The 16,125-nt window shown below is 41.3% G+C and overlaps 1 protein-coding gene across 5 annotated transcripts in view; it reads right to left on the bottom strand.

Annotated features, from left to right (window-relative positions):
- STYXL1 (serine/threonine/tyrosine interacting like 1) overlaps nt 1-16,125 on the bottom strand; it is a 47,530-nt gene that overhangs the window by 25,810 nt on the left and 5,595 nt on the right. For 3 of the 5 annotated variants that reach the window (XM_006201391.4, XM_015236976.3, XM_072943133.1), the window contains 2 exons: nt 11,106-11,209; nt 2,585-2,646 (listed from right to left, as the gene is read on the bottom strand). In XM_006201391.4, the coding sequence (XP_006201453.1) occupies nt 2,585-2,646; nt 11,106-11,208 (165 nt within the window). In that variant the 5' untranslated portion in view covers nt 11,209. Of the gene's footprint in view, nt 1-2,584; nt 2,647-11,105; nt 11,210-12,441; nt 12,515-16,125 lie in introns of those variants that run through there. The other 2 variants (XM_072943131.1, XM_072943132.1) reach the window with 2 other exon arrangements.

The raw sequence follows: 16,125 nt of genomic DNA on the forward strand, positions 1-16,125 counted from the left end.
ATCAGGACACAGCTGGTGCTCAGGGGGTGAGCAGGATTTCAACAGGTGATAACGAGGGGGGGGTGGTCTGTGTGTGGAGAAAAGTATGAGAAAAAGGGCAAAGGTGGGAACAGCCCCCAGAGGCTAGAGCAGACAGGAGAGCAGGAGAGATGTGGCTGGACCTCCATCCTTTATTCAATAAACATTCATTGAGGACCCATTTTGTACTCACACTGTGCCAGGTTCTGGAATACAGAGATTTAAAAAAAAAAAGAGAGAGAGAGAGAGAGAAAGAAAGAAAAGAGAAATGCCTGCGTCAGCCTGGAGGACTCAGAAGGGCCGCATGGGGCAGGAGGCACTTGAAACGAGACTGTGAGGGCGAGCAGAAACTTGCCAGATGGACAAGGGCTGGGGGAGTGTTCCACACAGGAGGACCAGATTCCAGTCATTCATGTTTTAGTTAACAAATAGGTACTGAGCACCTCCCAGATGCCAGGGACCAGACTGAGCATGTGCGATACAATGACGAGCAAAGCATACACATCCCTGTGTCACAGACAGTAGCATGTCCAGGAGATCACACGTACTGTCATTTCCTAGATTGTAAGAGATCACGGGTTGTAAGATGCACCACCAATTTTAACAGTTGCAATCAGGAATGTACATAAAAGGAGGGATGTGTTGGCATATAAATACTTCAGGCAGGGTGGGGACCAACTGGTCCTGGGAAGATCTGAACCAGTGCTCCAAAGCCCAGACCTTGCTCCCAGGCACTGTGCCTCGCTCTGTCACCTGCACACTGGCTTCACCTTCTGGACCACTCTGTCCTGAGGCCTGAATTATGGCCATCAGCAATGCTCAGATTCCCACCCTCCATACTCCACCACCAGAGTAAAAGGAGCCGCCTTCTCTAATTCCAACTCTGATTGGCCATTTTCGTCCCAGGCCAATCACTGTGGCCAGGGTCTGGATCCTATTCTAGGGAGCACAACTAGACCCCTGTGATTTGAGCAGAGAGAGGAGGAATGCCCCTCAAAAAAGTGGAGGTGCGGGGCAGAACAATAACAAGTGTGGACCACATTCAGTTTTGAGGGAAAGACACCGCTACTTTAAGGTGCAACTGTAGGATATATTCCCAACTTCAGGAATGTTAAAATATGATGTATGTGCATCTCAGAATCAAGGAAACACGGCAAGGCAATGCTGGTGAGGCACCAGGGGAGAGTGGAAGCGTCCCAGAGGTGAGGCTGAAGAGAGAGATGGAACCAGATCCGAGAAGGCCATGAACACCAACTTGGGGGCTGTGTGTTCTGCTGGTGCTGGGGTTCCCCAAAGGCCTGTCATCTGCTGGCCAGAAAGTGGAAGAGGGGAAGCATGAGGTGTCAACCTGGCTGAAGGGTTCTGCGGGGCTGAGGCTGAGAGAATGTCTCTTTTCCAGAGCTGGGGGTGCTGCCAGGATCAAAGGAACACACAGAGTTGAGAGCTGAGTTGGAAACTGAGGGCCATACATGATGAAGGGGCTCTGAATAGGCTGTAAAAGGATGAGAAAGGCCTGAAAGGGAGATGAAGAAGAGCTGGAATATGGAGCCAGAAAACTGAAAACCCAGGGAGGAAAAAAGCAGATAATGATGCACGAGGGCGGGGGGGGGGGGGGGAGGAGGAGTTAGGCAGCAAGTTTATCTCAGAAAAATGCTTGAGGCAGGGCTCATGCTTCCTGTGTGATCTGTGTGGAAAAGGGCCAGAGGTGGAGCGTGGCGGCAGGAGGAGGGAGAAGAGGGAGTTTTGCAAGACAAAACTTTTGAAGTGACGTTGGCAGGACAGTTAACTGTGTATAGATAACTGAAGCTGTAAGCTTGGGTGAAATCTCGGAGCAAGAAAGCGGACTGACCAACAGAGATAAAGAAGACCAGGGACACAGATCAGTGGTTTCCTTTAGGCGTGGCAGTAGGAGAAAATGAAGCTGAACCAAAGAGATAAAGAAACCAGAGAAGCAAGAGAGAACCTGGAATTCAAGGGCAAAGAATGTGGTGGTCAGCACTGCAGGGGTCAGGTGGAGCCTGAGTGATGGCTGCCAGGCTCCACAGTGACCTGAGAGAGAAGACACCCTGTGGGGCTGGACGGAAGGGCCTCAGCTGCAGGAGGAGGGGAATGGTCACTGCATGCCAGGCGCGGTCTTTTTAAAAAGCTGAAACTGGGAAAGGAAAACAAGATGGAAAAGAAAAGGGATAGGAGAGAAGGGGCTTCCCACTCCAGGTTATGCTATCTCTATGGCTTATCTGTTCCCTGAGTAGGGACAATGAATTAAGGGCATCCTGTATTCTGTTACAACAGAATGTCCCAGGGTCTGGAACACTGCCTGGCATGTCAAGAAATTAAATCAATATCTGCTTAATGAAGCTGCTGACCATGGGGGACAGGGGGACACCTGAGGGAGTGTGTGACAACGGAGAAGACCCTCGTGGTGGACGCACAGGGCCGGTCCTGCCTCTGCTTCCCACACTGTCCAGTAGGAGGTGCTGCCTCCTGGAGCTAGGATAACATCTCCCGTTCTTCCCACAATCCTGTATGGTAGCCAGTCTGCCCCAGATTCTGACTACTGATGTACCTTCTTCACGAGAAGGGCTGTAATCACGTGGCTTTCGTCATACTCCCGTTTGGAACGCACATCTGAAAAGAAAGGTATTGAACTAATAACTGCATTTGCAAAAGAACACATGACTGAACTACTCAGAGTGCTTACACCAGCATTAACGTGCATTTGTTTGGCAGTTGGCCAACAGCTGCTGTCAGTTTAAAATTCCAGGCATGTTGTTTTACTATTCTAGGCTGTCCGCACAACTCCTCTGCCCCATCACACCCACACCCACACATTCCTTTGAGGAAGAGTGAGACTTCGTATCTGTGATTTAGGGGGAGTTCTCTCAGATGTCCAAAAAAGCAGGGAGGGGAGAAATCAAAGCCAGAGTGGCCTCATATTACATGCCCCATGGAATTTTAGACCCAAATTTTAGAACTTAGGAGTTGAGGTTCTAATGCCCTTGCCAGGACAGAGGAAGTGGTATTGATGTCCTCAACGCTGGGAAGAACACAGAAGCTAAATCCTAAAAAGGACTGTTCTGCATAAATCTTAAAAAGAACTGTTATCCAAAATATACAAAGAATTCTTAAAATTCTACAAGAAAACAACCAACCCAATTTAAAAATGGGCAAAAGATTTGAACAGACACATCATATCAAAGAAGATAAACAGATGGCAAATAAGCGTACGAAAAGATGCTCCATATTATATATCATCAAGGAAATGCAAGTTGAAACAAAGTTAGGCTCCAGAATTTACTAAGAACTCATAAATCAATGAGGGGCAAAAACTCCAGACATCTGAAGGTAACTGTATTTTAAGAGTAAGTAAGTAACTTACCTTAGTAAGATAGGTATATATGATAACTTCCTTAACCTGATGGGTAAATTACTAAATATCTACAGCAAACATCATACTGATTGATAAAGTGTGAAACAAGACAAAATGTTCACTATCACTATAACAGAGGAGAACAAAGCTGACTCCATATTGGATCTATTCTTTTATCTCTAACCTTTGTGCTCTGTTGCCTGTGCTTAGTCTTGCTAGCTCTGCACCTTTGTAAAGGAATGTTGCCTGTAGACTGAAATATACATACTAGCCCTTTGTCAAGGCTCTGACTCCCAGGCTTGAACTTTAAAGGTATAACATTTGTCCTGTTGGAGGTTTACAGGAACACTGTGACCAGACCTACTTGGACAGCTGCCAGAATAAAGGATTATCACATTCCCTCTGGGGTCTGGCCTGTACCAAGAAGTTTGCAACAACCAGCTACAACCCCCTCCCCTTTTATTAATAAAAGGGGCCTGAATTCTAACTCGATTCAGACAGTTCTTTGTGACACTAGTCCACTATCTTCGCCATCTGTTGGCTTTCCAAATAAAGCCACTATTCTTTGACTCAACACCATGTCTCCTTGATTTACTGGCCTGTTGTACAGCGACCAGTATGAGCTTGGATTTAAAGAAGCAAAAGATTCTCTCCAGACACGAGGAGCAAGTTATATAATAATGGTGTGTGTTCTGAGTAGTGCACGAATGGGACATTTTTTTCTTCTTTTTCAGAGCTGCTTCTTCCTTTCAGGGCTACTTTTTTTTTTTAATTGAGTTGTAATTCACAAGGCATTACATTATTTTTCCATAAGGTTTTTAATAAAAAGAAGACTGGATGCTTGGCTCTAGTCTTCTAAGAAGGACATCTTATTTTTCAGAGTTGTTTCTAAAGTCATGTGGTCTTTAACTTTGGGGACTATTTTGCATTTGAGTGCAGACACAAATTTCAACCCAAGTCAACCTCATCACATGCCTCCACAAAGTCTGACTATGGAGGGAATACCTTGCCTATAGTATGAATATCAGTTCTGGACTGAAAAGCTGGGGAAGAAAATTTCCTTCTCAGAAAAACTTAAAGCTAGTGTGCTAAAGGCACAAATTTGTAAAAGACCTGAGAAGACCTTAAGTTTACATCCCTGGGCACAGAGATCTGGGCACAGAGACAGCCTACAACAATCAAAAAGACAAAAAACAGTAAACAATAACAATAACCAGCAAATCCAGGGGAAGGAGGGTAATCTGATTTTCAGAGTCACCGCGCTGTTAAATTCAAATGTCCAGTACTCAACAACAACCACAACAAAGTCACAAGGCACATGAAGAAACAAGAAAGTATGCCCCATTCAAAAAATTAATGGACAGAAACTCCCTGAAAAAGATCTGATGGCAGATCTACACAAAGACTTTAAAACAACCGTCTTTAAGATCTCAAAGAACTAAAAGAACATATAGAGAAAGTCTAGAAAATTATGTACGAACAAAATGGAAATATCAGTAAAGATATAACACCTAAAAAGAAACCAAAAAGAAATTCTGGACCTGAAAAGTATAATAACTGAGATGAATAACTGACTAGAGGAATTCAAAGGCAGATTTGAGGAGGTAGAAGAATCAGCAAACTTGAAGATAGGACAATGGAAATCATTTCGCTCAAAGAATAAAAAGATAAAAAGACTGAAGAAATATGAACGATACATAAGCAACCTGTGAGAATTCAAAGAGACCCACACCAAGACACATTATAATTAAACTTTCAAAAACAAAGACAAAGAGAGAATCCTGAAAGCAAAAGAGAAGCAACGACACACACGCACACACAAGCACTCCTCAAAAAGATGATCAGCAGATTTCTCACCAGCCACTTTGAAGGTCAGAAGGCAGAGGCCTGATATATTAAAGTATTAAAAGAAAAAACATTATCAACAGGAATCCTTTATCTGGCAAAACAGTCCTTCAAAAGTGAGGGTGAAATTAAGACACTACCATATCAACAAAAGCTGAGGGAGTCTGTCAGAAGTAGACCTGCTCTGCAGGAAATGCTCAAGGTAATCCTGCAGGGTGAAGTGAAAGCACTCCAGAGTAATATGAAACTGTGTAAAGAAAGAAAGATCTCAAAGGTAAATCCGTGGGGAACTATAAAAGCTGGCATTATTGTGACAACAGTTTGTAACTCCACTTTTTGTTTTTTTACATGATTTAAGAGACTGATACATTTTTAATTAATTATAAATCTAAAAGCTAGTATATTGTAACTTCGGTTTGTAGCCATACATTTTGTTTTCTACATAACTTAAGAGATCAATGCATTTAAAAGAATTTTTAGTTTATGTTTTTGAGCATAGAATATATAAGAAGTAATTTTGTGACATGAACAACTGAAAGGAATGGGGAAGGAGCTATAAAGGAGAAGAGCTTTTGTTTGCTATTGAAGTTAAGCTGGTATAAATTAAAATAAGAGTTTTATAACTTTAGGATGTTAAATGTAATCCCCATGGTAACCACAAAGAACATAGCTATAGAATATACACAAAAGGAAATGGGAATTTAAACATTTCACTATCAAAAAATCAACTAAACATAAAAAATGACAGTAATGCAGGAAATGAAGCACAAAAAAAGCTATAAGGCATATAGAAAACACACAGCTAAATATCCCACTTCAATATCTCATTCACAGTAATGTCTAGAAGAACCAGACAGAAGCAAGGAACTAGAGGGCTTAAACAACACAATAGACAAAGTAGATACAACATGTATACAGAACATTCTATCCAACAACAACAAAATACACATCTTCTCAAGTGCATATGGGACATTTTCCAGGATAGGCCACATGCTAGGACAGAAATTAAGTCTCACTAGATTTTAAAAGACAGATATCATACAAAGTACTTTCTCTGACCACAACAAGATGAATTTAGAAGTCAATTACATAAGTAAAACTGGAAAATTCAGAAATTTGTGGAAGTTAAACAACACACTCTTAAAGAACCAACAGATCAAATAAGAAATCATGAAGGAGCTTAGGAAATACTTAAGAGACAAATGGAAATGAAAACAAGATACTAAAACTTATGAAACCCAAGGAAAACAATGCTAAGGAGGAAATTATAAGTTATAAATGTTTATATTAAAAAATAAGATCTCCAATCAACAAGCTAACTTTACAACTTAAGGAACTTAAAAAAAATTTTAAAAAGCTAACAAGCTAAGCCAAAAGCTAGCAGAAGGAAGGAAATAATAAAGTATTAGAGCAGAAATAAATGTAATAGATAACTGAAAAACAATAGAGAAAAAAAAATCAATGAAGCCAAACCAGAAGTTGGTTATTTGAAAAGATAAATATGACCAACTTTAGCTAGATGTACTAAGGAAAAAAAGGCTCAAATTACTAAAATCAGAAATGAAAATGAGGACATCACTACCAATACTACAGAAACAAAAAGGATTTTAAGAAAGTACTATGAACAATTATATGCCAACAAATTGGATAACCCAGATAATATGGACAAATTTCTAGAAACACAAAACCTACCAACACTAAATCATGAAAAAATAGAAAACCTGAGTAGACCTATAACTAGTTAGAAGACTGAATCAGTAATCAAAAAGCTCCTGATGAAGAAAATCTCTGCACAGACCATACTAACACTCTAATTATAAAACTGGATCTTTACAGCGTGTATATTCATAGAAAAGGGTTTAAACTATATTCCATATTACTATAATTCACATATGTACTCTGCTACTGGCAGAGTGAACGCAAAGCAGAATTATAAGCCAAATACAATACATAAACAACAAGGTCCTACTGTATAGCCCAGGGAACTATATTCAATACCTTGTAATGGCCTATAATGAAAGAGTATGAAAAGGAATATATATATGAATCACTGTGCAGTTCACCAGAAATTAACACAACATTGTAAATCAGCTATACTTCAATTTAAAAAAAGAAGCCAAATACAATATATGCACTGAGGCTTTTCCCTTGTCTATAGCCTCTGTGACCCATTACCCTGAAAGGGCCTTTCCCATATCTATCTAACAAACAGCTGCTCTCAGGAAAGGATCTCATCCATCACTCCTTGAGAATATAACACTTTAGAATTCAGTGTATCATTTATTGTCTTAAAAAATGATGACAAACCTCTTGAAATTCATGACCTGGATTCACTGGTGAATTCTACCTAACATTTAAAGAAGAATTAGTATCAATCCTTTTCAAACATTTCCCAAAAAAATCTGAAGAGAAGGGAACACTTTTTTACTCATTCTATGAGATCTGCACAACCATGATGCCAAAAGTCAGACAAAGATACAAGAAAACTACAGATCAATATCCCTTATAAAACAGTGATGCAAAAACTCTCAGCAAAATGCTAGCAAACCAAATTCAGCAACATATTAAAAGGATTACACACCATGATCAAGTGGGATTTATTCCTGGAAGGCAAGAATGGTTCAAGAATGAAGGGGGGAAAAATACATGATTATCTCAATCAATGCAGAAAAAGTATGAAAAAATTCAACACCCTTTCAGGATAAAAATACTTGACAAACTAGGAATAGAAAGAAATTACCTGAACATAAAAAAAACCACGTATGTGAAACATTATGCTGTACACCAGAAATTGACACAACATTGTAAACTTGACTATACTTCAATTAAAATAAAACAAAACAAAACAAAAAACCAAGCATGAAATACCCACAGCAAACATTATACTCAATGGTGAAAGACTGAAAGCTTTTCCTTACGAAACAAGACAAGGATACCCAGTTTCACCACCTCTATTCAGTGGAGTGGTGGAAGTCCCACATTACAATTAAATAAGAAAAAGAAACAAAGGGCATCTAAACTGGAGAGGAAGAAGTAAAATCATCTAAGCTTGCAGAAAACATGATCTTATACATAAAAAATCCTAAAGATTCAGTTAAAAAAACTGTTAGAACTGATAAATGAATTCAGCAAACCTGCAGGATACAAAGTCAATACACAAAAATCAGTTGTACAATTGACCCTTGAACATGAATTTGAACTGTGGGGGTCCACTTACATGCAGACATTTTTCAATAGTAAACACTACAGTGCTACATGGTCTATGGTTGGCTGAATCCATGAACGTGGGGGAACTACAGATACACAGAGCTCACACTAAGTCATAAATGGGTGAACCCCCCATTGCTCAAGGGTCATTTGTTATTTCTATACACTAGCGATGAACAATCTGAAAAGGAAATTAACAATTCCATTTTCAATAGCATCAAAAAGAATAAAAATACGTGAGAATAAAATTTAACCAAGGAAGTAAAAGACTTGTACTCTGAAAACTGCAAAATGTTGCTGAAAGAATTAGAAGCAAATATACAAAAAAACATTCTGTTCACAAGTTGGAAAACTTAATATTGTTAAGATGTCAATACTACACAAAGCAATCTACAGATTCAATGAAATCCCATCAATATCCCAATAACGTTTTTTGTAGAAATATAAAAATCTATACAAAATTCATATGGACTCTCAAATAACCATGAACAAGACAGTCTTTCCAATGGTGCTGGGAAAACTGAATATCCACATGTAAAATAATGCAGTTGGGCCCTTATCTAAATACCACATACAAAAATCCACTCAGAATGGATCAAGGACCTAAATATAAGGCCTAAAAGTATAAAAATCATGGAAGATAACATAAGGCAAAAGCTTCATGACACTGGATTTGGCAAAGATTTCCTGGTTGTAACACCAAAGACATAAGCAACAAAAGAAGGGACAAATTGAACTTTGTGAAAAAATTGTAAATGTTGCACATCAAAAGACAATACCAACAGAGTAAAGAGGAAACCAAATAAGGGGAGAAATTATTTACAAGTCATACATCTGATAAGGGATTAATACCCAGAATACACAGAGAACTCCTAAAACTCAACAGCAACAATAAAACAACAACGCCATTCAAAAACGAGCAAAGAACTTGAATAGACATTTCTCCAAAGAAGATACACAAATAGCCAATAAGCACATGAAAAGATGTCAATACCACTAATCATTAGGGAAATGCAAGTCAAAACTATAATGAGATACCACCTCAAACCCATTAGGATGGTTACTATAAAAAAAATAATAAAAACCCAGAAAATAATGATGTTGACAAGGATGTGGAGAAATTAGAACCCTTGTGCACTACTGGTAGGAATGTTAAATGGTACAGCTGCTATGGAAAACACAATGGTGGTTCCTTGAAAGATTAAAAATAAAATTGCCACATGATCCAGCAATTTCACTTCTGGGTACCTACATAAAAGAATTGAAAGCGGGGCCTCAGAGATATTCTGTACATCCCTGTTCATAGCAGCATTATTCACAACAGCTAAAAGGTGGAAGAAACCCAAGTGTCAATCAACAGATGAATGGATAAGCAAAATGTGGTATAAACATACAATGGAATATTATCCAGTCTTAAAAAAAAAAAGAAAGAAATCTGGACACAAACTATAACACTGATGAACCTGGAGGACATCATGCTACATGAAATATGCCAGTCACAAAAAACACAAATACTCTATGATTCCACTTATATGAGGCGCCTGGAGTAGACAAAATCATAGAGACAGAAAGTAGAATGGTGGTGCCAGGGTTGCAAGAAGGAGGGAATGGGGATTTATTTAATGAGTATAGAGTTTCAGATTCACAAGATGAAAAGAGCTGTAGAGATGATGGTGGCAATGTACCACCGAACTGCACATTTAAAAGTAGTTAAGATGGTAAATTTCATATGTATTTTATCATAATTTTTTAAATTGTGGAGAAAAACATCGTAATACAAGTTCACATCAGTCAGACAGCAAAAAATTAAACACTGACAAAACCAGGTATTCATAGGTATGTTTTCCAAACTGCTGATCGGAGGATAAATTGATACACTGTCTTTGGGGGGCAATTTGACAATAATGTAGTGAGGCTGAATTTGCAGCTCGGCAATTTCATTTCTGGATGTATATCCTGAAGAAACTCTTGCACATGAATAGGGAGAGATATACAATACTGTTCACTGCAGCACTGTTCATAACAGCGACACAATGCAACACAATTAGAAATGGATATGTATTGCAATGAACAGCTAAAATAAACTAGATCTTCATATTTTTTTTAGATCTTCATATTTAGACATAAGGGAAACAACAAAAATGCAATTTTAAGCAAACAAAAAAAGCAAGCTGCAGAATCACTGTACATTATGGTACTATTTGTGTAAATGTTTGAACCATGTATTATTTTGGGACGCCTACAGATGTAGTAAAAGTGCAAATATACAGAAGCAGTCATCTTTGGGGAGGGAAAGGAATAGGATCAGGATGGGGTACAAAAGGGAGGTACATCTGTGCATTTAACTTTTTATTTATTATGTTAAATCTAAATGGTGGGTACTTCAGTGTTTTGTCTATTACTATATGTTTGTTGGATGTTTAAAATATTTCACTAAAAGCAATTAACAAGAGGACTCAAACATTAGTCTTCCAGGAACTTCTCCTCTAGATTTATTTAATCTGGTAATATTCCAAGTCATGTTACAATTAATAGCAGCATCTAAGCTATGCCTGATGAGTTTAACAGTTTTCTAAACTAATTTATTGCCCCCCACCAAAGTTTGTTGATTCATCAAAAATAATCTTTGAAGGACACTGTTCACAATATTTTTTTATGTACTTACCCAATAAACAGAGATAGTTGGGTTCGGTTAATCTGGATAGTTTTGTGACCTGATTCAGGATGTTGTAAAGCTCTGTTGGTTCACACAAAACCAAACCAGTCATCCTATGGGGAAGAATCAGTAATAACGTGAAAGCTTTGTACATCTTTTTATCTTAGATGAATGACCACAAAGTAAGATAATTAAACTCTTCCCTAACATGCCTTCAAATAAGGATGAAAGTAATCAGGGAAATTCAAAACTGTATAGTGATATGTGTGCAGGGGAGATAAACATTGCATACAACATATATGAACCATACAAATACAAAGCAGGCTGTAAAATAGTCACCAATTCATTTCTTCCTTCAGCAGAAAATTACTGACCACCTACTGTATGCCAGGCACTGGAAATAACTGTGGTAAGCTAGACCTAACCTTGTGAAGATTACAGTTTAGCATGGAATGCAGATGTTGGACCAAAAAATACATCATACATAAAAATACGTAGAAAATGTATTCCAAGAGTCAGCATCCCGTGTCATAGGAGGGGCTAACAGGAGGGTCCCACCTAGCTGCGGGGATCAGAGAAGGGCTGACAAGATGCGATTGCTAAGCTGAGACAGGAGGTTAGGCAAGACTTAGGCAGGTGGAGGAGAGAGCGAGGATGAAGGAAGTAAGAACATTCCTGAGAGGAGGAGGGAACTCAGTACCTGAGAGATTTCAAAAGGAGCCTGGTGTGGTGACAGAGGGGAGAGAGTGATGAGTGAAGACCCCAGGGAGGCCAATGCAGGACCCCTTGTGAAGGGCCTTGTAAGCTTATGGTAAAGATCATGACGGTTCATGGAAGGCAGAGAATCATTCACTTGTATTGACAGAACTGCCCAGCCTGGGCTCTGGCTCCTGATTGCAGGGCTGCCTTTGGGACACAGGTTTCTGGGGACAACTGTCTCTGGTGCCTCGTGGACACGGAAGGAGGAAAGCTGGGTCTGTGCAGCAGCTTCCTGCAAGGGGGCTACCTTTGAGATAAGGTGGGGGCCACAAGGCGCAGCTAGCAGACCTCTGAAGGCCAGTCAGGTCCAGACATAATCTTGCTCAAAACAGAGTCCACTTCAGAATTACCAGTACTCCCCAGAAAGGCTACCCCTCAACCTGAGCCCTGGATCCTTCCTCCAGCATCATCTGTTTCGGTCTCCACATAAACCATTCCTAACAGCACACATTCTCTGTACTTGTCTGTTCTCCTTAACAGCCAGGATGTCTCAAAAGGGTAGTGTTGACTCACTGCCTCCACTTTCTCACCTCCAGACTCTCTAGGTCCAAATTCCTACTGTGTCACTCTCTGTTGGCTGCCTTACCTTGGGGAATAATTATCTCTCCTTGCCTCAGTTTCCACTTCTGTAAAATGGGGGTAAAAAAGTATTGCCATCTCTGTAAAACAAGGATAATAGTACCTGTTGTGTGTGGACTAAAGCAATTACACACGTAAGACATTCTGAGCAGGGAAGAAGTGTTCGCTAAGTGTTGGCTATTGGCACAACCTTCTCCCCTGGAACTTCTAACCCCAGCAAACCACAGAAACTGCTCTTATCAAGGTCATCAGCAATACCCATCTTGCCTAACCCAGTAGTCATTTCTCTCTGTGCTCAAACATGGCACCTCAGCAGCACTTAACCCAGTGGAGCACTCCTCCCTCCCAAACAACTCTCCACTCCCAGGACACCCCACTCTCCAGGGTTCCCTCCTACCATTCAGATAATTCCTGCTCTCTCTCTCCCCATGAGAATGCCCTTAGGCACCATCATCTAATTTTACTGTCTGTTCGCACCCTAGGACAAAGCTTCTCAACCTCAGCACCACTGACATTTGGGGCCAGATAATTCTTTGTTGTGGGGGCTGACCTGTGCATTATAGGATGTTTAGCAGGATCCCTGGCCTCCACCCAGTAGACGCCAGGAGCAAAGCCCCGCCTCCAATTATAATAACCAAAAATTTCCCAGACTTTGCCAAATGTCGCCCAGGAAGAGGGGCAAAGTTACCATTAGCTGAGAACCACCACTGTAAGCCCTACCTTATAGAGGACTCATCTAGTCCCTTGAATACCCCTTGTATACTAATGACTCCTAAACTGTAGCCCCTACTTAACCCCTCCACTGAGCTCCAGCCTCCACTTGGATGCCTGATGGGCATCCCAAATATAATATGGCCAAAAACGAATGTTTAAATTACATATGCCCACATCTCCAAGATCTGCTTGTCTTTTAGTCTTCCCAGTCTCAATGAACATCACCGTTATCCACCTAGTTACTTGGGTCACATCCCTAACCCCTCTTGCCCTCAGCCCCTCACAGCCAATCTATCAGCTCTACTACCTAAATACATTCCAAATCCATCCACTTCTCTCCATCTCCAGGGTTAACATCCTAGACCAAAGGTACTAGCATCTCTCTCCTGAGGATGCAATACTTCCCAACTGGGCTTCCTGCTTCTTGCTTTCTCCCTAACAGTCTTAATTTTCACATGGCAGTCAAGGTGATCTTTGCAAAATATGAGTTTGTCTTCATCTGCATTATCACACTAATTTGTTTGCTTGGTTCATCATCAGTCTCATCACAGTGGAATGTATGACTCATAAAGGTGGAGACCTTGCCCTTCTTGTTCACTGTGTCCTCACCCAGTGCCCAGGGTGCAGAACAGTGCTCAATAAGCACGTGTTGAAGGAATAAATTATGACTAGTCACCATTCCTGCCTTCACCAATGGGGTCATCCTGACCTGATGCTACATATAGAGATGCCACATGTAGATTCCGCCTCAGGATCTCCCCTCTTGCACCCCCAGGTCTTCTGCCTCTGAAAGTCCTGATCTCAGGCCATTTTGAAGGTGGTGAGCATAGGGCAGGCAGGATGGGCTCTGTGTCTCACCCTATAACTTTGTTAAACCAACCTAAAAACTGGCTCGTAACCTGTCTGGTCTATCGCTTAGAGCCCATCCTCACACTCCCAACTACTTCTCCCCATTACAACTTCCATCTATTCACTCACTAGCAGAGGGGTTGTCTCTGGGCCTTCAGGAAAAGCCCAGCCCAGCCCCAGTGATGAACTCCTTCAGACTTCTCTCCTTCCCAAAGGAGGCACTCTGTCTTGTCAAGCAAGAACTGCCCCTTGCCTGCTGGTAAAGTGCAGGGGGGTGAAGGCAGTCCCGAATCTAACAGCACATTTCTGAGAAGATCCCTGTGAGCTGAGACAAGAGGCATCACTAGCCCGGATGGGTGGAGGGCTGGACACAGATAACATCTCTCAGGGCTGCTCCAAATTCTGAAGGGTGTAAGATATTCTTGGCTCAACAGTTTGGGCCCCCCCAAATATTTTGATACTGAGCTTTTACATGGAACCATTAAGTGAATATTGATGAGGTTTTGCCAAAAGTATTTTCCTTAGAGGAATTCCATTAAGCCAATTTAACTCCTTAATCGATTTTCTGTATTTCAGTTAACCAATTCCAATTTCATCTTCAGTTTTGTTTCAAAATTATTTTTCCCCAAGATCATCTTTTTTCCCTGTGAATTTGTACAATAAAGATTTGACTCATTCATCAGATTTTTGTTGCATCAGACTTTACCAAATATAGTTTCTGCCGCTGTGAGTTTCATTATATTGATTATTGCTACCAAGTCTCATTTTCCTGGTGAACTATTCAAAACAGTGGAGTCAAAATGCCAAGTTTCAGCCATCACCCTCTAGGCTCTTTTAGCACAGCACAGCTTTTAAGAGACTTTCAGGGCATTTAGTGTGATCGTTTTTGCAAGGGTGATGAGGCAGGTTGTAGAAAGAGAGGTCAGAGGGAGCACCTTCTGGGGCTCTGGCTTCATGGAGTGAGAAAGAGACCAATTCTCCTATAAGCTGATGCAGCTGGGATATCCACACAGCTTTCTGGATGGCAAGGAGGCACCTACTGTCAGCAGCAGGATGCCAGCCCAGGCCTTGTCTCGGCACACTAGATGCCCACCAGCAGGAAGTTTCTTCACCCTCCCTGTGATGACCTGGCCTGAACTTCAAACCAGGGGACTTGTGTGGGGCTCTCTCTCCCTCTCAGTCCAGACACAGCTGTGCTGGCAAGCTCAGCTCCAGCGAAAATGCCCACCACCATTTTGGGAAAACAGCTGACTGAGAAGGGATGTTTCATTAGGAGCTGTCATAGCCTGAGACTAAGGGGAAACTGGCCAGATCCAGGCCTTCTTGCCTCCCTGTGCTTGCCCAATGCCTGGGACTTTCCATTTTGACTGATAGCATCACTGTCAGAGACTGGGCCCGACCCCATCCTTCTCACAGGCATTCTAGGATACTGAGAGTTTGGTCTGGTTCAGCCCCAGACAGGTGGACACAACTGATGGACATTTGCCTCTGGTGGAAAGGAAGCATCACTCAATGCTCCTGGAGAAGCCAGACTGCAACCTTCACTTTGTGCTCCTGGCTCAGGCTAAGCAGGGACCAGAAGACTACACAGATATGAGATGGGGTCCACAGCCAACCCCACTATGCCCAGGTTCCCTGTGGGAAACTGAGGTTGTGCTAGGATGACCAAGGCTTAAATACAGCGATAGGCAGCAATGCCCTCACCTGTAAACTGAGGCAATACTACACTTTGGAAAGGCTATAGGAAGGTAATGTTGAGATAATCAACATAAATTGCTCAGACCTGAGCCTGGTATAGAGCAAGAGCTTAGAAACACAAGATCCTTTACTCCTAACTTCTCTCTCTTTTCATCCTCAACCAGGAACCTCTGATAGCTACAAGTCCAGTAGACAAGAGATTCAGAGAATCTCAGGCCAAGACCAGAGTGGGAGCTGGCCAAGTTTATAAGAGGTGGGGAGCCTATGATGCTGCCTGACGGTCAGGCTCCTATGGGATCCGATACAATCTTTCTTTGATCCCAGCCAGACACCTTCCTTGTGGCCCAAATCTTGACAAAACTAAGGGACACAGTCCTGGGTGGCAGCACCCCACAGTTGCAGAGGCTTCAGAAGTGGTCCTGAAATCTCT

Source organism: Vicugna pacos, chromosome 18 (genome assembly GCF_048564905.1).
Source record: "Vicugna pacos chromosome 18, VicPac4, whole genome shotgun sequence".
Lineage (NCBI taxonomy): Eukaryota > Metazoa > Chordata > Mammalia > Artiodactyla > Camelidae > Vicugna > Vicugna pacos.